Source organism: Canis aureus, chromosome 24 (assembly GCF_053574225.1).
Source record: "Canis aureus isolate CA01 chromosome 24, VMU_Caureus_v.1.0, whole genome shotgun sequence".
NCBI lineage: Eukaryota > Metazoa > Chordata > Mammalia > Carnivora > Canidae > Canis > Canis aureus.
The window spans coordinates 51,203,902-51,228,226 of record NC_135634.1 but is presented as its reverse complement, the minus strand read 5'-3'; the positions used below and the strand labels follow the sequence as shown (position 1 = coordinate 51,228,226).

At 39.6% G+C, this 24,325-nt stretch overlaps 1 protein-coding gene and 2 long non-coding RNA genes across 6 annotated transcripts; 1 reads left to right on the top strand and 2 right to left on the bottom strand.

The window, feature by feature from the left end:
• Positions 1–1,237: 1,237 nt before the first annotated feature.
• LOC144296345 (uncharacterized) lies at positions 1,238–1,939 on the bottom strand. The gene is made up of 2 exons (XR_013363510.1): positions 1,791–1,939; positions 1,238–1,468 (listed from the first exon to the last, which is right to left on the bottom strand). It is a non-coding gene; the product is annotated as an uncharacterized LOC144296345 (long non-coding RNA).
• A 103-nt stretch (positions 1,940–2,042) lies between these two features.
• Positions 2,043–11,389, top strand: LOC144296346 (uncharacterized). 2 transcript variants are annotated; one of them, XR_013363512.1, is made up of 2 exons: positions 2,043–2,240; positions 11,188–11,389. It is a non-coding gene; the product is annotated as an uncharacterized LOC144296346 (long non-coding RNA). The 2 variants fall into 2 exon arrangements; XR_013363511.1 differs by lacking the exon at positions 2,043–2,240 and adding an exon at positions 8,145–8,827.
• On the bottom strand, positions 7,984–21,257 carry LOC144296344 (olfactory receptor 9S13-like). Of its 3 annotated transcripts, none has more exons than XM_077869475.1 (2): positions 21,064–21,257; positions 7,984–9,192 (listed from the first exon to the last, which is right to left on the bottom strand). In XM_077869475.1, exon 2 carries the CDS (start codon positions 9,118–9,120, stop codon positions 8,170–8,172), a length of 951 nt encoding a protein of 316 aa, XP_077725601.1. In that variant the 5' UTR covers positions 9,121–9,192; positions 21,064–21,257; the 3' UTR covers positions 7,984–8,169. The 3 variants fall into 3 exon arrangements, with proteins under 3 accessions (XP_077725601.1, XP_077725600.1, XP_077725599.1); XM_077869474.1 differs by having other exon boundaries at positions 7,984–9,189; XM_077869473.1 differs by lacking the exon at positions 21,064–21,257 and adding an exon at positions 15,884–16,621.
• Between the last annotated feature and the right edge of the window lie 3,068 nt (positions 21,258–24,325).

Sequence of the window (24,325 nt, the reverse complement as noted above, 5' to 3'; positions counted from 1 at the left end):
AATGTCCACAATAGTCAAACTGTGGAAGGAGCCTCGGTGTCCACCGAGAGATGATGGATAGAGAAGACTTGGTCTATGTATACAATGGAATATTAACCACTGGAAAGGTTGAATATCCACCATTTGCTTCTATGTGGATGGAACTGGAGGGTATTATGATGAGTGAAGTAAGTCAATCGGAGAAGGACAATCATTATATGGTTTCACTCATGGGGAATATAAGAAATAGTGAAAGGGATTATAGGGGAAAAGAGGGGAACTGAGTGGGAAATATTAGAAAGGGTGACAAAACATGAGAGACTCCTAACTCTGGGAAACAAACAAGGGGCAGTGGAAGGGAAGGTAGGTGGGGACATGGGGTGACTGGGTGACTGGTAGGGGACACTTGATGGGATGAGCACTGGATGTTATGCTATATGTTGGCCAAATGAAGTTCAATGAAAAATATAGGTGAGCACTTGACGGGATGAGCATTGGGTGTTATTCTATATGTTGGCAAATTGAACACCAATAAGAAATAAATTTATAATTAAAAAATATATATATAAATAAAAAAGAACATTCACTAGCATTTTCAACTGATAGAATTTAATTGAAGCACATCAATTATGCTAAAAAATCCCCTTGAGTTCATAATATCAAAAATAAAAACCTCTTTATTTTCTTCCTTTGGAGGATGATGCTGAGGGAATCCACACAGTGACTCTCACAGTGAGGAAATATTTGTCTTGAGTGAATTTCCCTATAGAGAATAAGGCTACTAATAAATGAAGACTGAAATACAGAATTTTAATATTACCATCTTAAAACCCCTAATGAAATAATGAGTTTAGATAGTATTACCAAAAACTGCTAATATTAAAAAAGAAGAGGTGCAGCCAAGTGGTCCTCTCAGTGGAAATAGAAACAATGCTTATGAAATATTCCTGCCAAATATCAATCGTGAGTCAGACTGAGCCTCTAGGATGTACCAATTACTGGAAATATAAGGAGCAAAAGAATATGCTAATCACCCTATAGGGACATGATCAGCAAAATCTGTCATATTAGAAGCTTTGCAGGGTAAACACCTATTTGTACAAAAAATAAGTTGAAGTAATAATTTAGAAATGAAAACGGTGGGAATGGCAGTCAGTGAATTAGAGATTCAAGAGTCATCAAGAGAACACAGTGTAAGGATGTTATTGAATCATGTACCAAAACAAATGATACAGGAAAAATGACTCAATCAGAAAAATGAAAAAAGCAGATGGAAATTTAATAATATTAAGAAGTAATTATTCATTGTTTTATGAAAATAGTAACATCAGAGTTGTCTTTCTTTAAAGTCCTCACCATTTAGAGGGATTAGATATGATCGGCTCTAGTTTGATAAAACTGAAGTTGGTGGGAGCGATAGGTAATCCATTACTGCTTTAATTTCATGTTGGTGTGTTTGAGAACATCCATAATAGAGAGAGGCATGCATCTAAAAATAAATGAAATGAAATTATGTGGAGAATTTGTCCACACACGGGAGGAAAAGCAGAGCATGACCTTCAGTAGCAGGAAACTGACATAAAGCCTAAATACGTCTGTATTATGTGAAGGACTAAATTGTTTTGAACAATATAAATGGAATAAATTTCCAATGAAAAGTTGTGCCAGTAGGCAGGTTGAAGAAACAAAACTTAACCATACGCTATATAGAGATAAAAAAGCAAACAAAGTGTTGAAAACAAAGTGATGGAAATGTGCACAGCAAACTAACATTCCACCAAACAACACGACACCACAGTTGCTATACTAACCCCAAAGCCGACTTCAAAGTGGAAAAACCAGCTGAGAAGAGGACACTTCACAGTGACGAGAAACATTTGGTTTCCCCGAGATGGGCAACCGTGTTAAACGTGTGAGCACCTGCCAGAAGAGCCTCAGGATATACAAAGCAAAACTGGGCACTTACGGGACAAAAGTACAAATCCACAACTATGTGAGAGATTTTAACCCCCTCCCTTGGAACTGATAGAACAATCACACGAGATTCCAACCTGGATACGAAACGTTTAGGCAGTAACATTAGTGACCATAACCTAATGGAGCACGGCATCCAACAGCAGGATGTATATTCTTTGTTTTCTTTTTCTTTTTTTAAGGTTTTGTTTAAAGTCCAGTATAGTTAACACAGTATACTACTGGTTTCAAGTGTACAGTACGGTGATTCAGCCCTTCCATACAGCACCTGGTGCTCATCACAACAGGTGCGCTCCTTCATCCCCATCACCTCGTTTCCCCTTCCCCTGCCCCCAACCCCCGCCCACCTCCCCTCTCTTACCCTCAGTGTGTTCTCTGTAGTTCAGAGTCTGTTTTCTGGTTTGCCTCTCTCCTTTCCTCCCCTATGTTCCTTTGTTTTGCTTCTGAAATTCCACACGAGTGAGATCATATGATAATTCTCTTTCTCTGACTTCTTTCACTTAGTATAATACCCTCTATATCCATCCATGTTGTTGTAAATGGCAAGACTTCATGGGTTTTTATGGCTGAGTAATATTTCATTGCTTGTATATACCAACTCTTTATCCATTCATCAGAGGATGTACATTAATTTTAGTTTATAAAGAATACATTCACACATAGACTATATTCTGGACACAGAGCAACTTTCAACACATTTCAAAGGGCACTTGGAGGGATGAGCACTGGGCGTTATGCTATATGTTGGCAAATTGAACTCCAGTAAAAAAAAATAAAAATACTTTTCAGTAAAAACTCTTAAAAAATAGTGTATAAAATATATTTGTACACAATTTAAATTAAACTAAAAGTAAATCACAAATAAAAACATTTTATTTTATTTTATTTTATTTTTTTAAATTTTTTATTGGTGTTCAATTTACCAACATACAGAATAACCCCCAGTGCCCGTCACCCATTCACTCCCACCCCCCACCCTCCTCCCCTTCTACCACCCCTAGTTCGTTTCCCAGAGTTAGCAGTCTTTACGTTCTGTCTCCCTTTCTGCTATTTCCCACACATTTCTTCTCCCTTCCCTTATATTCCCTTTCACTATTATTTATATTCCCCAAATGAATGAGAACATATAATGTTTGTCCTTCTCCGACTGACTTACTTCACTCAGCATAATACCCTCCAGTTCCATCCACGTTGAAGCATTTTAATAATCCAGGGCAGCCCAGGTGGCCCAGCAGTTTAGCACTGCCTTTGGCCCAGGGCCTGATCCTAGAGGCCTGGGATCGAGTCCCACATCGGGGTCCCTGCATGGAGCCTGCTCCTCCCTCTGCCTGTGTCTCTGCTTCTCTCTCTCTCATTCTGTGTCACTCTTGATTAAATAAATAAAATCTTTAAAAAAACATTTTAATAATCCAAATGTAATTGTTAATTTAAAAAGTATTTCTAAGTAAGCCACAGGTCTAAACAATAATTTTGAAATTTAAAAATTGCATAAGAGGAGTAACAAAAGTAGTGTCTCGGATACACTTAAGTCTGTTTTTTTTTTTAGTCTGTTTTTAAAGGGAAATTTACAGGCTTTAATCCATATGTTAGAAAAGGAAAACAGGAAATGAGTATTCATCTGAAAAAAATCATAAAAGATTAGTGAACAAAATCCCAAGAAAATGGAAGGGAACAAAATAAAGACTAAAATTTATTAAATAGAAAACAGAAGGTGTTATAATAAAAGGTGATTATTTGAGAAGATCTATCAAATGACAAATGTTTTGAGGGATGAAGTTGAAAAGACAGAAATTACTGATGTCAGACATGAAAGGAGGATACACAGAGATTCTAGAATTGGAGTGGATCGTGACAATGTTTTCAAAAACTTGAAATGTTGATAAAATTGGCAAACTACTATAGAGATATCACCCACCTGAACTGAGTCCCCAACAAAACAGAAGATATGTGAGTTCCATAATTATTGAGAAATGCATATGCACTTTAATATCTTTCCATGCAAAAGATTCTAGGGCTAGATGGCTTTATTGTGAAAGTAAATACTTCATAATGAATAAATGTGAACAAGTGTACCAAAATACTTAATCTTACACAAGATCATCAAAGCAATAGAAGAACAACAACTTTCCATGCTATTTTATGAGTCCTGTGAAATCTTAATGCCAAAATCTGATAAGGATATTTTAAGAAAGTTTTTTAAAAACACACTATCTAAATCATTAGCAAAGAAGCTAATTTACCAAACCAAATCTAATGAAGTAATATATAAAAATTATAGTATGTCCAACACCAAGTTGTCTGGAATCCGGGAATGCATGAACTGTTGAAAGAAACTGAAGTAGATTTAAGTAATATGGCAGGATACCAGGTTCCCAAACTGGCACACTCAGTATTGCATAAATGCCAGTTCTCCCCACAGCGAACTGAGTCAGTGATACCCCAGTGATTTTTATTTGCAGAATGTGGGAATCTGATCCTAAAATGTGTATCAAAATATGCAAAACCAAGTGTTTCCAAGACATTCTTGAGAAGAGAAACAGCATAGGGGAATTTGCCCTATTGGACAACGACTCATAGCTCATAGTAATGAAACAAGGTTGTGGCAGAGGATAGACCATCTGAGGATGGAACACAACAGAGAGTCTGGAAGTCAACCCCATGATTTTCTAGAAAGCCCATTTACCAAGCAGGTGGGTAGTCTATGGAAAAGTCAGAACACCTAGGACAACTGATAGTCATAGTCTAAACACTGAGATTTGGCTCTTTCCTCATACTAGACACACAAAACAGTCCAGGCTGAACACAGATATAGATTTGAAAGCAAAACAGTGAAGACAATAGAGAAGACACTCATGAACCCAGTGAAGGAAATCACCTCCCAAATGTCTTGTGCAGGGAGCAAAAAGGACTAAAGCATAAAGGAAATACCTTGTGGATGTAACTACATGAAAATAGAGACAGTCTGCAGAGTGTGTAAAGGCAGAGCACAGCTTGGGAAGGCACACTGCAATACATGAAGGGAAACCACTTGTCTGCACGATATATAAATAATCCTTGACATGCAAGAATAAGACAACCGTGTAGAAATACAGGTGAGAGACTTGTAGAAGTGACACACAGAGGAGAGGAGCCAGATGTGCCATAAATGTTTGAAAATGTGCGCAATCCTGCTAATCATCAGGAGAAAGTTCCTGCATTAAAGATGTCCTCCTGCACACCCGCCCAAATGTCTCAAACTAAGCAGAGGGGCAGTAACTAGCGGTGTTGAGGACGGGAGCCACTGGAAGGGAGTGTAAATCAGGACATGTTTGTCATTTTCTACTGATGTGGAGGATCCCCGTCCTCACCTGTGTCTTCACTTTCCCTCTGGAAGTGCGCACAGGTGCACAGGGAGACCACGGGGAGGCTGTTCTTGGCAGCATTAGTACCTTAGCTGCACTAGTGAGTTGTGGTGTGTTGTCTGGCGGAGAACTAGACAACAGTAAACAGGAAGCAGCATGATGCTGACCGTGGACTGCAGCCTGAGAACAGCTGCTCATCACAGGTCAGGCTCAGGTCACTCACTCTCAGAGCCTGGAATTCCAAGGACAGTTGGTCTCAAGGACCCAAGTCATCCTGTTCAAAACTGCTTGCTCAGGTCCAGGTGGATGAGGTCACCACCAGGAGCCACCCCAGATCCAACCACCCCCTCCCCTGCCCATCCTGGGCTGTGTCCTGACAATCTGCATTGACCCTCCCAGCCTCCACCACACCTGTCAACTCAAGACCCTTCTCACATCTCATATGAATGGCCACCATGGTTTCATAATGAGCTCCAGCCTGTCCATTCCCTGCTTTGTGTCCCACACAGAGATCCCTGGGCAGAGTCACCAAATCCTCCCTCAGGGCATATTGCTACCTAATTCAAATGAGTGACAGCTTCCCCACCAGATGAGGGATCTGGAGAGGAACCCAGAAGGGTCTTATTCAGTGACCTCAGCTCCATCTGGGGACATCATGCTCAGTGATTCTCTGATTCTCTTGTTCTGCCGTGAATGTCTATCTCTCCCTATCCACGTGTGGGTGTGACCAGCTCTCCCATCTCCCCTTGGGCTCTCCATCTCCTTTCTGACGTGACTGAACTGGTCATCAGTTTGACATCAACAACCTGGTCACACACCCCTCGTAGCTATTGTCCCATCATATTGCAGGTGTTTGTCATGTCTGCCTTCCTACAGAGCCATGAGCTCCCCAGGGCCAGACTTGGTCTACACTATTTCTGCATCCCCACTCCATGGCCATTTCCCTTAGAAGTGTGTGCTCAGTACTCTGGTGAGCTATGGAATTGAGCCTGAGAAGTGTACCTCAGGTCATGAGGGAGCCTGGTGCTGTGATCCTCTGATTATAATGAAAATACGACCCTAATTTGTAATGACTCTGTAGCTGAAGACAGCACTGGCCAGGTCAGGAGTGTGGTCACCCCTTTAGCTGCTGAGGCAAACCCTGAGTACTTACTGTCTACCTACTGCCCGTGCCTCACCTAAACCCATGGTGTCTTTCAAGAACTGGCAAACCTGAGGGATGGCTGTCTTGACTCTAACCATTCCTAGGTGAGAGTCATGACTCATTCAACACACACAGCCAGCACCTGCTCTCCCAGTATCTCCTGACTACTGGCTTAGGTCTGTTCTGATGATAAACAGGTGGGCACCAATACTATCACCCCTTCTCCTTCAGCCTTGGCTTCCCACTCAATGAAGAGAGAGTGAGGGGGGCAGGAAAATACTCTCACGTCATGGGGAGACTCTGGCTGGGTACCCCAAGTTCAGGTTTAAGGAAGCTCCTAGATCTGGGTAGAAGCAGTGGATGGAAGGGTCTTGGCTCACCTCAGATTCCACATGTTGCTTCATCCAGGCAGCAGAGCAAAGACTTGCACTTTGGGGTCACTGTGCTGGGAAGGTGTATCCACCTGCACATCTGGGGCTTGGAACTCTGAATAACCCATTAGGTGAGCTTGTTTGTGTTCTGGCCTCTGCAGTGCACTGGGACTCCCAGTTCTCCTGGGTTTCCCTGTCACCCAGCTGTGTGACCTGCCCTCCCTACAAGGCCAGACAACAAAGCCCAGAAGTTTCTTTGGGCCCCAGAGGGTGATCAGAGAGAAGCATAGAATTTAAGAGCAGACGCTGTGGTCTAGAGTGTACTGTCCTCCCAGGAGTGGTAGATGTGAACTTCTGAACCCAAGTCATTTCATCAACCCTTCCCTCCATCACCTTAGGTGTACATTTCTCCTGTGAGCCCAAATGATCTGACATGAAACAATCTTCACTTAGTCCATGTCTGCTTGCTGTTGGTCTGCGAGCAGCTGAGCCTGATTCACAAGTAGGAGAAGACCACCCTGAATACATTTCTTTTCCTGGACGAGGATCAGTTGGAAGTTGCTTTTCAAATCAAAAAACCAAAATGTGTTAGAAAAATTCAAGCAAATCAAAAGTGTTTGCCATGCAGTGAGGATGCTCATGCTCCTCCATTTACCCCAAACACTGCCCCTACTCTGTGGGTGGTCTGGGTTTCCACCACTTCAACTGTTGGGGGAAAGGTGGCCTCAGGCACATGTGGTGTATTTTAATTAATTTTTTTCTATTACAAGAATGTGATCACACCCCACACGATGTCTGCATTTTTTTATCCAATACTGTGCAATCATCACCTTTTTATGACAGTGACATTCTCTTTCCGAGTCTCCAGTGTTCCATTTTGTGGGGGAACCTGGATTTCCTCATTTAATTATGTGATGGCTATTTAGTGTTGAACATTTTTAAGTTTAAATTCAATTAGTCAACATATATCTTGTTTCAGATGTAGTTTTCAGTGATTCATCAGTGGCATATAACACCCACTGCTCATCACATCATGTACCTATTTAATGCTCAACCACCAGTTATCTCATTCCCCACCCTTTCCCATCGAACTGCAGTCATTTTGTTCCTAAAGTGAAGAGTGATTTTTTAAAATTTTATTGGGAAAAGAACAGTTACCCTAAGTTTACCTCTCAACACATTTTTAAGGGCACAATATATTATTTATTGTACATGCAGTATACAGTATATCTCTAAAGTCTGTTTCTCTTGTGTGAGTGAAATTTATGACTGTTAATTAATTAGTCCACCACTCAAAGCCTGGCAATCACGATGCCTCCATCTAACCTGCAGGACACTCTGAATCCCTTCAGCACATCCTTCACAAGGCCATGTGTTTCTGGCCCAGCCTCCACAAGGCCTCCTTCACATCCTTGTTTCGCAGACTGTAGATGAGGGGATTGAGCATTGGGATGACCAGCGTGTAGAAGACAGAGACCACCTTGCCCTGCTCCATGGACTCAATTGCTCCTGGCTGGGCATACATGACAAAGAGAGTCCCAAAAAAGAGAGTCACTGCAGTCATGTGGGAGCCACAGGTGGAGAAGATCTTGCGTCTCCCAGCTCCTGAGCGCATCCTCAGGATGGTCACTGTGATGTAGCCATAGGAGATGAGGATCACAATTGTTACACCCACAATGATGAGCCCACAGATGCCAAACAAGAATAGTTCATTGATGGCCGTGTCGCCACAGGAGAGTTTGAGCAAGGGAGGCACATCACAGAAGAAGTGGTTGATGTGGTTGGAGCTGCAGAATGGGAGGTGGAATGTGAAGCTGGTCTGCACAACAGAGTTGAAGCAGCCTCCACAGTAGGCGCCCAGCACCAGGCGAGTGCAGGCAGACTGGCACATGGTGGTGGGGTAACGCAAGGGGTTACAAATGGCCATGAAGCGGTCGTAGGCCATGACACCCAGGAGGAAGCATTCAGTTGTTCCCAGCAAGGAGAAAAATAATAACTGGGTGGCACATCCTGCAAAGGTGATGACCTTGGATGAGGAGAAGAAGTTGGCCAGTGCTTTGGGAGCAATGAAAGATGAGTAGCACAAGTCCACAAAGGAGAGGTTCTTGAGGAAGAAGTACATTGGGGAGTGCAGGCGGGCATCCAGGGTGATAACGATGATCATGAGGAAGTTGCCCAGCAGAGTCACCATGTACAGGGCCAGGAACACAGCAAAGAGCAGGGCCTGGGTTTCCAGGCCACCCTCAAATCCCTCCAGCACAAAATCTTGAAAGTAGACCATAGAGAGGTTTTCACTACTGTGGGATGGCATGAGTCTCAGTCCTCCCCAGGGGAATTATACCTCCAGCTTGGGCAGATTAAGTCGGTCAAGCTAAACTTCCTGCTGAGAATATTTAGAAGATAGATAACAACAAAAACAAAATCTCATTGAATGTATAAGAGTGTTAATGGTTTAGTAAAGAGTTACAAAGCAAAATTCAGGATAAACACAAATGGTTAGTTTCTGACCATTTCAATCACCAAAAGTGTATTAAGATATGACCTGACTGGGTATGGTCACCGAGGGGGGCACTTGACAGGATGAGCAAAGGGTGTTATACTCTATATTGGCAAATAGAACTCCAATAAAAAATATACAAATTAATGAAAAAAATAAAAATTGAGGAGTTACTGCAATTAAAATTGAAATTTGGAACCATAAGAAAACCCCAAGAAGGTTCAGATATTGGAGCAACACACTTATAAATTTTATTTAAAGTTATTATTTTTAAAGGATAAATGTGAGACTAAGAATCTTAGTCAAAGTGTGGAAGCAATAAAGGGAGAACATATAGCTTTTTAGAGACTCGGTAGCTAAAATCAGGAACTCAGTGAATGAAATTTAGATATTAGAAATAGCTAAAGAGAAAGTTTGTGAACTAGAATACAGATCAGTAGAAAATATTCAGAGTAAAGCAGTGAGACTCAAAGCCATAGGAAAATTAGAAATGAGGATTGGAGACCAAGTATATAAAGATATGCATACTGTGAGTTACTAAATAAGGGGAAAGAGATAAATAGACTGAATCACAGCTTGAAGAGATAATGGCCATGTATTATCTCAAATGAAAGATATTATTCTAAAGATACATTAACTCTACCAAATCAAAGCAGGATTTATATAAAGACCCACACTTGGACATATCATAGTAAATGTATTTAGAACCAAAGGAAAAAGAAAAATATTAAAAGCAGTCTGAGAGAAAAGACATCATCACTTCAGGGGTGCCTGAGTGGGGCAGTCAGGCCTCTGACTCCTGGCTTCTGCTCAGGTTGTGATCTCAGAGTTGTGAGATTGGGCCCCATTTTAGGCATACATTCAGCACAGAGTCTGCTTGAGGCCCCCCCCCTCTCCCACTGCTCTTCCCCTAAAATAAATACATTTTTTAAAAGAAGACATATTCGCATCAAAGTATCAACTTAACTTATAAGACTGACAGTTGTCTTACCAGATTAAAAATAATGGAAGCCAAAATAAAAGGAATTGTATTTTCCTTTGCTCAAAGAAAATAATTAACAACTAGAGTTCTACATCTACCCAAATATATCCTTCAAGACTCAAAGTGAATATGACAATAATAGTTTAAGACTTCATACTCCACTTTCAATAATGAATAGAATAACAAAAAAAAAAAGAATAACAAAACTAGGTATCACAAGCAAATAATATATTTGAACATCATTATACACCAAATAGGCCTAACAGGCATATATATGGAGAACACTGTATCCATCAACAGCAGAATACATTCATCTCCAGTTCGTGTGGATCACTATCCACGATAGACCATATTTTAGTTCACAAAGCAAGTCTCAATAAATGTTAGATTTAAAGTACACAAAGTATGTTAGACATATAACAAATAAATGTTAGATTTAAAGTACACAAAGTATGTTCTCCAAGCAAAATGGAACAAAATTACAATTCAAAACATAAGGCAATTTGGAAAACTTACAAACATGTGGAAGATAACACAATTTTATTTTTATTTTATTATTTTTTCCCATTTTTTGTATTGGAGTTCAATTTGCCAACATATAGCATTTTTCCCATTTTTTGTATTGGAGTTCAATTTGCCAACATATAGCATAACACCCAGTGCTCACCCCACCAAGTCCCCCCTCGGTGCCCATCACCCAGTCACCCCACCCCCTCGCCCACCTCCCCTTCTACCACGCCTTATTTGTTTCCTAAATTTAGGTGTCTCTCATGTTTGAGACACCTAACCTCACTGATATTTTCACTAATTTTCTCTCCTTTCCCCTTTAGTCCCTTTCACTAATTTTTATATTTATATATTTTATATTTCAAATGAAAGAGATCATATCATGTTTGCAGATGCAAATAAGCACAGGAAACGCGGGAAGTCTGAAGGAGGTGAGCGGACGATCAGCACCCACGTCCCGGTGGTGACGCTACTAGAGTCACGCGAATGTTATCTTTGGGAGAAATTGGGTGAAGTTTGCAAAGGATCTCCGTGTTACTTCCTATACCTGCGTGTGAATCTACCGTTACTTGAGTAAAGTTTTTAATTACAGAAGCCGCCAGTAGTTCTATGGGGCTTCTCTGGTCTGTCCCACCAACATCTGTGTCGCAACAATACCCTCGATGACTGTAGTTGTAGAGGGAGTCTCAAGGTCAGTAGACTAATTCCTCCAGCTTTATTCTCCTTCGAAACTGTTAGCCGTTCTACTTTTGCCTTTTCATATAAATTTTAGGGTCGTCTTCCCTGTACGTATGGAAACTCTTGCTGCGATTCTGATAGTAATTGCGATAAACATGCATAGCAGTTTGGGGAGGATTAGCCTCTTTGCTGTGCTGACTCCTACCCCCCATGCCCAGCAGATTTCCCCCCCCACCCTCCTTCCCCCCCCCCATTTATCTGCACCCTCTCTGAGTCCTGCCGCCAGCACCGCACACTTTCCAGCATGGAAGTTCTACAGTTTGGGTCGAGTACACCTAAACACTTAAAAAATGTTTAGTGTCTTCATATGGTATTTTATTTTTTTATTTTTATTTATTTTTATTTTTTTCTTTTTGATTTGAAAATTTATTTATTTATTCATTCATTCATTTTTAAGTATTTTTTCATTGGAGTTCAATTTGCCAACATATAGCATATGACCCAGTGGTTATCTCGTCAAGTGCCCCTCTCAGTGCCTGTCACCCCGTCACCCCAATCCGCCGCCCACCTCCCCTTCCATCGCCCCTTGTTCATTTCCCAGAGGTAGGAGTCTCTCACGTTCTGTCTCCCTCACTGATATTTTCCACTCATTTTCTCTCCTTTCCCCTTTATTCCCTTTCACTGTTTTTTATATTCCCCAAATGAATGAGACCATATAAGGTTTGTCCTTCTCCGATTGACTTACTTCACTCAGCACAATACCCTCCAGTTCTATCCACGTTGAAGCAAATGGTGGGTATTCGTCGTTTTTAATCACTGAGGAATATTCCATTGTGTACATAAACCACATATTCTTTATCCATTCATCTTTCGATGGACACCAAGGCTCCTTCCACAGTGTGGCTATTGTGGACATTGCTGCTAGAAACATCGGGGTGCAGGTGTCCCGGCGTTTCACTGCATCTGTATCTTTGGGGTAAATCCCCAGCAGTGCAATTGCTGGGTCGTAGGGCAGGTCTATTTTTAACTCTTTGAGGAACCTCCACACAGTTTCCCAGAGTGGCTGCACCAGGTCACATTCCCACCAACAGTGCAAGAGGGTTCCCTTTTCTCCGCATCCTCTCCAACATCTGTTGTTTCCTGCCTTGTTAATTTTCCCTATTTTCAGTGGTGTGAGGTGGGATCTCCTTGTGGTTTTGATCTGTATTTCCCTGATGGCCCATGATGCGGAGCATTTTATCATGTGCATGTTGGCCATGTCTATGTCTTCCTCTGTGAGATTTCTGTTCATGTCTTTTGCCCATTTCATGATTGGATTGTTTGTTTCTTTGCTGTTAAGGTTAATAAGTTCTTATAGATCTTGGATATTAGCCCTTGATTTGATAGGTCATTTGCAAATATCTTCTCCATCTGCAGGTTGTCTTTCAGTTTTGTTGACTGTTTATTTTGCTGTGCAGAAGCTTCTTACCTTGATGAAGTCCCAATAATTCATTTTTGCTTTTGTTTCTCTTGCCTTCATGGATGTATCTTGCAAGAAGTTACTGTGGCCAAGTTCAAAAAGGGTGTTGCCTGTGTTCTCCTCTAGGATTTTGATGGAATCTTGTCTCACATTTAGATCTTTCATCCATTTTGAGTTTATCTTTGTGTCTGGTGCAAGAGAGTGGTCTAGTTTCATTCTTCTGCATGTGGATGTCCAATTTCCCCTGCACCATTTATTGAAGAGACTGTCTTTTTCCAGTGAATAGTCTTTCCTGCTTTTGTCGAATATTAGTTGACCATAAAGTTGAGGGTCCACTTCTGGATTCTCTAATCTGTTCCATTGATCTATGTGTCTGTTTTTATGCCACTACCACACTGTGTTGATGACCACAGCTTTGTAGTATAACCTGAAATCTGGCATTGTGATGCCCCCAGCTATGGTTTTCTTTTTTAAAATTCCCCTGGCTATTTGGAGTCTTTTCTGATTCCACACAAATCTTAAAATAATTTGTTCCAACTCTCTGAAGAAAGTCCATGGTATTTTGATAGGGATTGCATTAAATGTGTAAATTGCCCTGGGTAGCATTGACATTTTCACAATATTAATTCTGCCAATCCATAAGCATGGAACATTTTTCCATCTCTTTGTGTCTTCCTCAATTTCTTTCAGAAGTGTTCTGTAGTTTTTAGGGTAGAGATCCTTTACCTCTTTTGTTAGGTTTATTCCTAGGTATCTTATGCTTTTGGGTGCAGTTGTAAATGGGATTGACTCCTTAATTTCTCTTTTTTCAGTCTCATTGTTAGTGTATAGAAATGTCACTGACTTTTGGGTATTGATTTTGTATCCTGCCACACTGCCAAATTGCTGTATGAGTTCTAGCAATCTTGAGGTGGAGTCTTTGGGTTTTCTATGTACAGTATCATGTCATCTGGGAAGAGGGAGAGTTTGACTTCTTCTTTGCAAATTTGAATGCCTTTTATTTCTTTTTGTTTTCTGATTGCTGAGGCGAGGACTTCTAGTACTAAGTTGAATAGCAGTGGTGAGAGTGGACATCCCTGTCTTGTTCCCAATCTTAGGGGAAAGGCTCCCAGTGCTTCCCCATTGAGAATGACATTTGCTGTGGGCTTTTCGTAGATGGCTTTTAAGATGCTGAGGAATGTTCCCTCTATCTCTACACTCTGAAGAGTTGTATCTTCATTCTCATTAGTTTCCATGAATCTTTTTAATTCTTTCCTAATTTACTGGTTGATCCTTTCATCTTTTAGCAGGATGGTCCTTAACCTCCACGTGTTTGAAATTATTCCAAACTTCTTGTGATCGAGTTCTAGTTTCAAATAATTATGGTCTGAAAATATGCAGGGTACAATCCCAATCTTTTGTTATCGGTTAAGACCTGATTTATGACCCTGTATGTGGTCTATTCTGGTGAAAGTTACATGTGCACTTGAGAAGAATGTGTATTCAGTTGCGTTTGGATGTAAAGTTCTGTAAATATCTGTGAAATGCATCTGGTCCAGTGTATCATTTAAAGCTCTTGTTTCTTTGGAGATGTTGTGCTTAGAAGATCTGTCGATTATAGAAAGCACTGTGTCCAGTTGCCAAGTATAAGTATATTATTATCTAAGTATGTCTTAAATCTGGTTATTAATTGATATATTTGGCAGCTCCCACCTTCGGGGCATAAATATTCATGATTGTTAGGTCCTCTTGTTGGATAGATCCTTTAAGTATGATATAGTGTCCCTCTTCTTCTCTTACTACAGTCTTTGGGCTAAACTTTAATTTGTCTCATATAAGGATGGCTACCCCTGCTTTCTTTTGAGAACCATTTGAATGGTAAATGGTTCCCCAACCTTTTATTTTCAGGCTGTAGGTGTCCTTACGTCTAAAATGAATCTCTTGTAGAGAGCAAATAGATGGGTCTTGCTTTTTTATCCAGTCTGAAACCCTGTGCCTTTTGATGGGGTCATTAAGCCCATTCACGTTCAGAGTTACTATTGAAAGATATGAATTTAGTGTCATCATGATACCTATTCAGTCCCTGTTTTTGTGGATCATTTCCTTGGACTTCCTCTTTCTTTTACAGCATCCCCCTTAATATTTCTTGCAGAGCTGGTTTGGTAGTCACATATTCTTTCAGTTTCTGCCTATCTTGGAAGCTCTTTATCTCTCCTTCTATTCTGAATGACAGCCTTGCTGGATAAAGTATTCTTGGCTGCATGTTCTTCTCATTTAGGACCCTTTATATATCCTGCCAGCCGTTTATGGCCTGCCAGGTCTCTGTGGAGAGAACTGCTGCTAACCTAATACTTCTCCCCATAAAGGTTAAGGATCTCTTGTCTCTTGCTGCTTTAAGGATCTTCTCCTTATCTTTGGAATTTGCAAGTTTCACTATTAAATGTCGAGGTGTTGAGTGGTTTTTATTGATTTTAAGGGGGGATTTCTGTATCTCCTGGATCATAATGCCTGTTTCCCTTCCCAAGTTAGGGAGGTTCTCAATTATGATTTGTTCAAATACACTTTCTGGTCCTCTGTCTCTGTCAGCGCCCTCTGGAATCCCAATTAAACATAGATTTTTCCTTCAGAGGCTGTCATTTATTTCCCTTAACCTTTCTTCATGATCTTCTATTTTTTTATAAGTTTATTTTTTATTGGTGTTCAATTTGCCAACTTACAGAATAATACCCAGTGCTCATCCCACCAAGTGCCCACCTCAGAGCCCACCACCCAGTCACCCCCACCCCCTGCCCACCCCCCCTGCCCACCACTCCTAGTTCGTTTCCCAGAGTTAGGAGTCTCTCATGTTTTGTCTCCCTTTCTGATATTTCCCACTCATTTTTTCTCCTTTCCCCTTTATTCCCTTTCACTAATTTTTATATTCCCCAAATGAATGAGACCATATAATGTTTGTCCTTCTCCGATTGACTTACTTCACTCAGCATAATACCCTCCGGCTCCATCCATGTCGAAGCAAATGGTGGGTATTTGTCGTTTCTAATGGCTGAGGAATATCCCATTGTATACATATACCACATCTTCTTAATCCATTCATCTTTCGATGGACACCGAGGCTCCTTCCACAGTTTGCCTATTGTGGACATTGCTGCTGTAAACATTGGGGTGCAGGTGTCCTGCCACTTCACTGCATCTGTATCTTTGCGGTAAATCCCCAGCAGTGCAATTGCTGGGTCAGGGCAGATCTATTTTTAACTCTTTGAGGAACCTCCACACAGTTTTCCAGAGTGACTGCACCAGGGCGTGATCCTGAAGACCCGGGATTGAGTCCCACGTCAGGCTCCCTGCATGGAGCCTGCTTCTCCCTCTGCCTGTGTCTCTGCCTCTCTCCCTCTCTCTCTGTGTGTCTCTCATGAATAAATAAAAAGAAGATTTCTACCCAATAATTTAACATTCCATGGTAGGAAAGAAAGTAGAATAACAATACAAAACTAAGCTCAAAGCATTTGGAAAAAAATGAAATAATAAATGTTAGAGACAACAAAAGTGAAGTAGAAGAGAGTAAAATAAGGCAGAAAATCAATGACACTAAAATGTAGTTATCTGTAAATTTGTAACCAACTTGACAAACCTTCAGCTAAATTGACCAAAAAAAGTCAGAAGACTTAAATTTCTAAAATCAGAAATGAGAGCAGACACATGACTTCTTCTTTATAGAAATAAATAATAATATTATAAGGACATATTGGAACAATTGCATGCTAACACATTAGATAAAATAGATGAATAAATTCCTGGGAACACTCCAACGAACATAACTGACTCAAGAAGAAATGGAAAATCTGAGCAGACACAGAACAAATAAATTGAGTCAATAGTCAAAAAGATTTTCTAAAAGAGAAAGGTTCAGGACCTGATGTTGTCAGTGGTGACTTTTACCAGTGAGTACAAATTTAACACTAGTAGGTCTCAAATTCTAAAAATTAAATAGGACAAAACACTTCCTAATTTATTCCAAAGGACTGTATTGTTTTAAATTGGTGCAAAGGACAAAACACTTCCTAATTTATTCCAAAGGACTGTATTGTTTTAAATTGGTGCAAAGAGGGATCCCTGGGTGGTGCAGCGGTTTAGCGCCTGCCTTTGGCCCAGGGTGCGATCCTGGAGACCCGGGATCGAATCCCACGTCGGGCTCCTGGTGCATGGAGCCTGCTTCTCCCTCTGCCTGTATCTCTGCCTCTCTCTCTTTCTCTCTGTGACTATCATAAATAAATAAAAATTTAAAAAAAAATAAATTGGTGCAAAGATATTGCAAGAAAATGAAGCTAAAGATCAACATGTCTTATGATTATAGATACAAAAATTCTTATCAAAATACTAGCAAGCTAAATCCAGCAGAACTTCACAGGGAATATACAGTGTAACCAAATGAGAGTTATCCAAGGAATGCAAGAGTGGATAATGTATGAAAATCACTCAATAACACACCATAAAAATGGAATTAAGAGAAAAAAACCCACATTTTCATCTCAGTAGATTTAGAAAAACCTCAAACATTGCTGAAAGAATGAAAGACAACTGACATAGATGTAAAGATATCCCATATTCGTGGACTGGAAAACTTACTAATGTCAAGATGTAGTATTTCCCACATTTACATACAGATTCAATGTAATCCCATCAAAATTCCAACTACTGTTTTTTTTTTTTAGCAGATATTGACCCTAAAAAGCCAAAACAATAATCAAAACAACAAAGCAGGAGGAGTAACACTTCCTGATTTCAAAACTGACTGTGAAGGAAAACAGTATTGTGCTTGCACAAGGATAGATATAGGTCAAAGAAATAGAATCATTAATACAGAAATAAACTCACACACCTGCAGTTTTCACAAGGGGGATAAGGGCACCATCCAACAGTGAAAAAAGAGTCTTTGCCACAAATATTGATGAGAAAAATTAATATCCATATGCAAAAGAATGAATTAAGAGCTTTACCTCAAACTACATACAAAATTAACTCAAAATGGACAGAGACCTAAATGCAAGTGCTAAAACTATGAAACTATTAAAGGTGAAAGAGAGATCCGTGTCAATTATTGTGACTTGGGATTAGTCAGCAATTTCTTAAGTATGACATCAAAGTACAGACTACAAAATAGAAGAATTAAACTAAAATAAGAAAATAGATACATTGAACTTTATCAAAATTAAATTCTTGTGCATCAAAGGACACTCTCAAGAAGATGAAGACAAAACCTATATGAAGGTAGATATTTTTGACAAATTACACATATCTAATAAAGATCTAGTATCCGTGGAATATACAGAACTCTTCCAACTCAGCAAAACAAACAAACAAAATGCTCAAATTTTAAAATGGGCAAAGCACTTGCATGGACATTTCTTCAAAAAAAATGCACAACTGGCCAATAAGTAGAAGATGTTCAATATCTTTAGTCAAGAGGGCAATATGAAACAAAACTACTATGAGATTCCACTTTCCTCATTAGAATAGAAACAATTGTTTTTAACAATAGAGAAGAACAAATGTTGGCGATAATTTGGAAAAAAAATAACTCTCATATACTGCAGATACAAATATAAGAGTGGTACAGCCTCTGTAGAAAAGAGTCTTGCCATCCCTCAGAAAGTTAGATGCAGAGTTTCCCTATGACCACCCTAATCCACATGTAGGGATGTGCCCAAGAGAAATGACAATATATGTTCACATCAAAGCCTGTTCACAAATGCGCATAATAGCAATATTCATAATAGCTAAGGCTAATGGAAGTCAAATATCCATCAAATGGTGACGTGATAAACAAAATGTTAAATATTCATATACTGAAACAGTCCTCAGACAATAAAGAAATAAATTTCTTGTGGTACCAGGTCTGGAAGGGAGCATACAGGAGAGCAAGGGGAGCGGCAGAGGGAGAGAAAGGGAGAAGGAGAATCTTAAGTAGGATCCATGCCCAGCATGGAGTCCAATATGGGGCTTGACTCACAACCCTGAGATCATGACCTGAGCCCAAATCAAGAGTCGGACGCTGAGCTAGGTGATCCACCTGGAGCCCCATAAGGAATAATGATCTACTACAAGACAGAACATGGATGAGCCTCAAAAACATTATGCTGGGTAAATGAAGCTTGACACCAAAGGCTAAAATTCTATAAGTTGGGCAGCCCAGGTTGCTCAGTGGTTTAGCACTGCCTTCAGCCCAGGGCATGATCCTGGAGATCTGGGATTGAGTCCCACGTCAGGCTCCCTGCATGGAGCCTGCTTCTCCCTCTGCCTGTGTCTCTGCCTCTCTCTCTGTTTCTCATAAATAAATAAATAAAATCTTTTTAAAAATATCATTCTGTAAGTCTAGTTATATAAAATGTGCAGAATAGGGACAGAAGTACACTTATATTTGCTAAAATATGGTCGGGTAGAGGGAAAGGAGCATGCTGGTGGGTATAGGGGTGTTTTTTTGTGATGAAACTACTCTGGAACCAGAGAGTAGGACACTGGATATAATAAGAATTGAAGTATCACACTTGAATAACACTTTGAGCTGGTAAAATTATGACTTTTATGTCAATGAGAATTATTCCTCAATTTAAAATGTTAAAACTAAAAAATAATGGTGAAACAAGAACACTCACCAGCATTTTAAACCAAGAGAATTTAATTGAAGCACATTAATTATGCTAAAAATATCCTCTTGAGTATATAATATCAAAAATAAACACCGCTTCATTGGTTACCTTTGGAGGTTGATGCAGAGGGAATCCACACAGTGACCCTCACAGTGAGGAAAGAATTGTTTAGAGGAATTTTACCTTTATAGAATATTACAACTAATAAATGAATATTGAATTATGGAATTTGAATATTATCATCTTATAAACCCCTAACGAAATATGAGTCTAGGTAAGATTACTGATGGCCACTAATATCACAAAACAAGAGATGCTGCCAGGGGGACCTCTCAGTGGAAGTACATATAACACTTATGAAATATTCCTGCCAGAAAATCAATCATGAATCAGACTGAGCCTCTAGGACCTACCAGTTCCTGAAACTATAAGGAGCAACAGAATATGTTAATCAACCCTACAGGGACATGACCAGCAAAATCTGTGATATGAGAAGCTTTGCAGGGTAAAAAGTCTGTTTGTCAATAAATAAGGTGAAATAATAATTTTGAAATGAAAATAGAGGGACAGGCAGCCAATGAATTAGAGATTCAAGAGGCACCAAGAGAACACGGTGTATTCTGGGAGTTATTGAATCCTCTTCTAAAACAAACATTATATGGTCTCATTCATTTGGGGAATATAAAAATTAATGAAAGGCAATAAAGGAAAAGGAGAGAAAATGAGCGAAAAAATCAGAGAAGACAAAACATGAGAGACACCTAACTCTGGGAAATGAACAAGGGGTAGTGGAAGGGGAAGTGGGTGGGGGGTTGGGGTGACTGGATGATGGGCACTGAGGGTGGCCCTTTGCGGGATGAGCACTGAGTGTTATTCTATATGTTGGCAAATTGAACTCCAATAACAAATTAAAAAATAAAATAAACAAACAATAAAGGAAAAATGCCTCAATCAGAAAAATGAAAACACTAAATGGAAATTTTATGATATTAATAAGTAAATATTGTTTTCTGAATAATAGTAACATCAGAGTTGTCTTTCTTTAAAGTCCTCACATTTTAGAAGGATTAGATATGATCAGCTCTAGGATGATAATATTGAAGTTGGTTTGTGTGAATAGGTAATCCATTACTGCTCTAGTTTTATGTCAGTGTGTTTGAGAACATCCATAATAAAGAGAGGCAAGCATCTAAAAATAAGTAAAATAAAACCAAGTGGAGAGAATTTGTCCTCACACAGGAGGAAAAGCAGACATGACCTTTAGGTAGCAGGAAACGGACATAAAACCTATTTGTATGAGTATTATGTGAAGGACTAAAGTATCTTGTACAACATAAGTTTCCAATGAAAAGATGTGCCAGTAGGCAGGTTGAAGAAACAAAACTTTACCATATCCTATATAAGAGATAAAAAAGCAAACAAAGTGTTGAAAACAAAGTGATGGAAACATACACAGCAAACTAACATTCCACCAAACAACCACACAACACCACAGTTGCTATACTAACCCCAAAGCCCACTTCAGGATGGAAACACCATCTGAGAAGAGGATGTTTCACAGTGACCAGAAACATCTGGTTCCCCCGAGACGGGCAACCGTGTTAAAGGTGTGAGCACCTGCAAGAAGAGCATCAGGATACACAAAGCAAAACTGGGCACTTTCAGGAGAAAAGTACAAATCCACAACTATGTGAGAGATTTTAACCCCTCCCTTGGAACTGATAGAACAATCAACAAAATACCAACCTGGATACGGAACGTTTAGGCAGTAACATAGTGATCATAACCTAATGGAGCACGGCACCCAATGGCAGGATGTATATTCTTTGTTTTCTTTATTTTTTTAAGTTTTTGTTTAAAGTCCAGTATAGTTAACAGAGTATAATATCAGTTTCAGGTGTAAACATAGTGACAGCATTTCCATTTAACACCTGGTGCTCATCACGACAGGTGCCCTCCTTCATCCCCATCACCTCGTTCCCCGTCCCCCCCTACCTCCCCTCTCATCCTCAGTGTGTTCTCTGTAGTTGAGTCTGTTTTCTTTTTCTCTCTCTTTTTTAAGAAACACTGGTTTTGTTTTTACATTTTTTTATACATTTATTTTTTATTGGTGTTCAATTTGCCAACATATAGAATAATACCCAGTGCTCATCCCAAGTGCCCCCCTCAGTGCCCATCATCCAGTCACCCCCACCCCCCGCCCATCTCCCCTTCCACCACCCCTAGTTCATTTCCCAGAGTTAGGAGTCTCTCATGTCTGTTTTCCTGTTTGCCTCTCCCCATTCTTCCCCTATGTTCTTTTGTTTTGTTTCTGAAATTCCACACGTGAGTGAGATCATACGATAATTGTCTTTCTCTGACTTCTTTCACTTGGCATAGGACCTCTATATCCATCCCTGTTGTTGTAAATGGCAAGACTTCATGCTCTTTTATGGCTGAGTAATATTCCATTGCATGAATATACCAATTCTTCTTAACCATTCATCAGAGGATGTACATTATTTTCAATCTTATAAATAACATATTTACACAGTGACTATATTCTGGACACAGAGCATCTTTCAACAAATTTCAAATGATTGAAGGTGTAAAAAATATATTTGTGCACAATTTAAATTAAGCCAAGAGTAAATCACAAATAGAGCATTTTAAAAGTCTTGTGTATTTTTTTACATCCAAAGTACTTAAGTAAGAGATGCCTGTGTGGCTCAGCCATTGAGCGACTGCCTTTGGCCCAGGGTCTGATCCTGGAGTCTCAGATCGAGTCCCACATCAAGGTCCCTGCATAGAGCCTGATTCTCTCTCTGTCTATGTCTCTGCCTCTCTTTCTGTGTTTCTCATGAATAAGTAAATGAAATCTTTTTTAAAAAAAGAGATACTTAAATAAGCCACAGGTCTAAATTAAAATTTTGATATTTAAAAATTTCATAATGAGTAAAAATATAGTGCCTGGGATGCATTCAAGTCTGTTTTTATAGGGAAATTAGCAGGCTTATACCCATACATTAGAAAAGAAGAAAAACAGAAAATCAGTATTTGTCTGGAAATACTATAAAACATTAGTGAATGATATCCCAAGGATATAGAACGTGAAAAAGAAGAAAATTTATTAAATAGAAAACACAGGCACCAGAAGACATTACACCAAAAAGTGATTATATGAGAAGACTGATCAAATAACAGAAATTTGGGGGGCTGAAGGAGAAAAGGCAAAAATTTCTGATGTCGGGAGTGAAAGGAAGATATCATTGGGATCCTAGAGTTAGAGTGGATCGTGACAGAATGTTTTCATAAACTTGAAGTGTTGATAAAAATGGTGAAGTACTAAAAAGTTATCACCCAACTCAACTGACCCCCAACCAAAGAGAATATATGGTAGTTCCATAGTTAGTGAGAAACGTAATATGTACTTAAAATCATTCCATGCAAAAGATTCCATGGTTAGATGGCTTTACTTGTGAAAGTAAATACTTTATGATGAACAAATGTGAACAAATTTATAAAATACTTGATCTTACACAAAATCACCAAAACAATAGAAGAGGGACAACTTTCCATGTTATTTTATGAGGCTCATGAATTTTAATGTCAAAATCTGACAAGGATGTTTAAGAAAATTTAAAATTATGCTATTCAATCATAAGCAAATAAGCCAATTTACCAAACAAACCATATGAAGTAATAAATAAAAATTGTAGTATGTCCAACATCAAGTTGTCTGGAATCCAATAATACATAAAAATGTTGAGAGAAACCAAAATAGATTTAAGTACCATGACGGGATACCAAGTGGCCAAACCAGCACACTCAATATTGCATAGATGTCAATTATCCCCACACTGAACAGAGTCAGTTGGATCCCAGTGATTTCATTGGTAGAATCTGAAAAGTTGATCCTAAACCGTGTATTGAAATGTGCAAAACCAAGTATTTCCAAGACATTGTTGAGAAGAGAAACAGCGAAGGGGGTTTTGCACTATCAGACAGTGACTCATAGTAGGTGTAATGAAACAATGATGGAAGCAGAGGTTTGACCATCTGAGGATATAACAGAATAGAGAGTCAGGAAGTCAACCCCATTCTTGTCTACACACCCCATTTATTAAATAGGTGGAGTCTATGCAAAGGTCTTTACACCTGGGACAGTTGATAGTCATATGCTAAACAGTGAGATTTGGCTCTTACCTCATACTACACACACAGTCAGTCTTAGGCTGAACACAGATCTAATTTAAAAGGATAATTGTGAAGATCATACAAAAGACCCTCATGACCCCAGCACAGGAAAGCACCTCCCAAATGTCCTGTGCAGGGAGAAAAAAGGACTAAAACATAAAGGAAATACCTTGTGGATGTAACTACATGAAAATCAAGACAGTCTGCAGTGTGTAAAGGCAGAACACACCTTGGGAAGTCACACTGCAATACATGACGGGAAACTAACTTGTCTGCACAATATATAAATAATCCTTGACACACAAGAATAAGACAACCCTGTAGAAATACAGGCGAGAGACTCATAGAAGTGACGCGCAGAGGAGAAGAGCCAAATGTGCCGCACATGTTTGAAACTGTGCACAATCCTGATAATCATTAGGAGAAAGCAAGTTTCTGCATTAGAGACATCGTCCTGCACACCTGCCCAAATGTCTCAAACAGAGCAGAGGGACAGTAACCAGCAGTGTCGAGGATGGGAGCCACTGGAAGGGAGTGATTTAATCAGGACACGTTTCTCATTTTCTTTTTTTTTTTTTTCGTTTCTCATTTTCT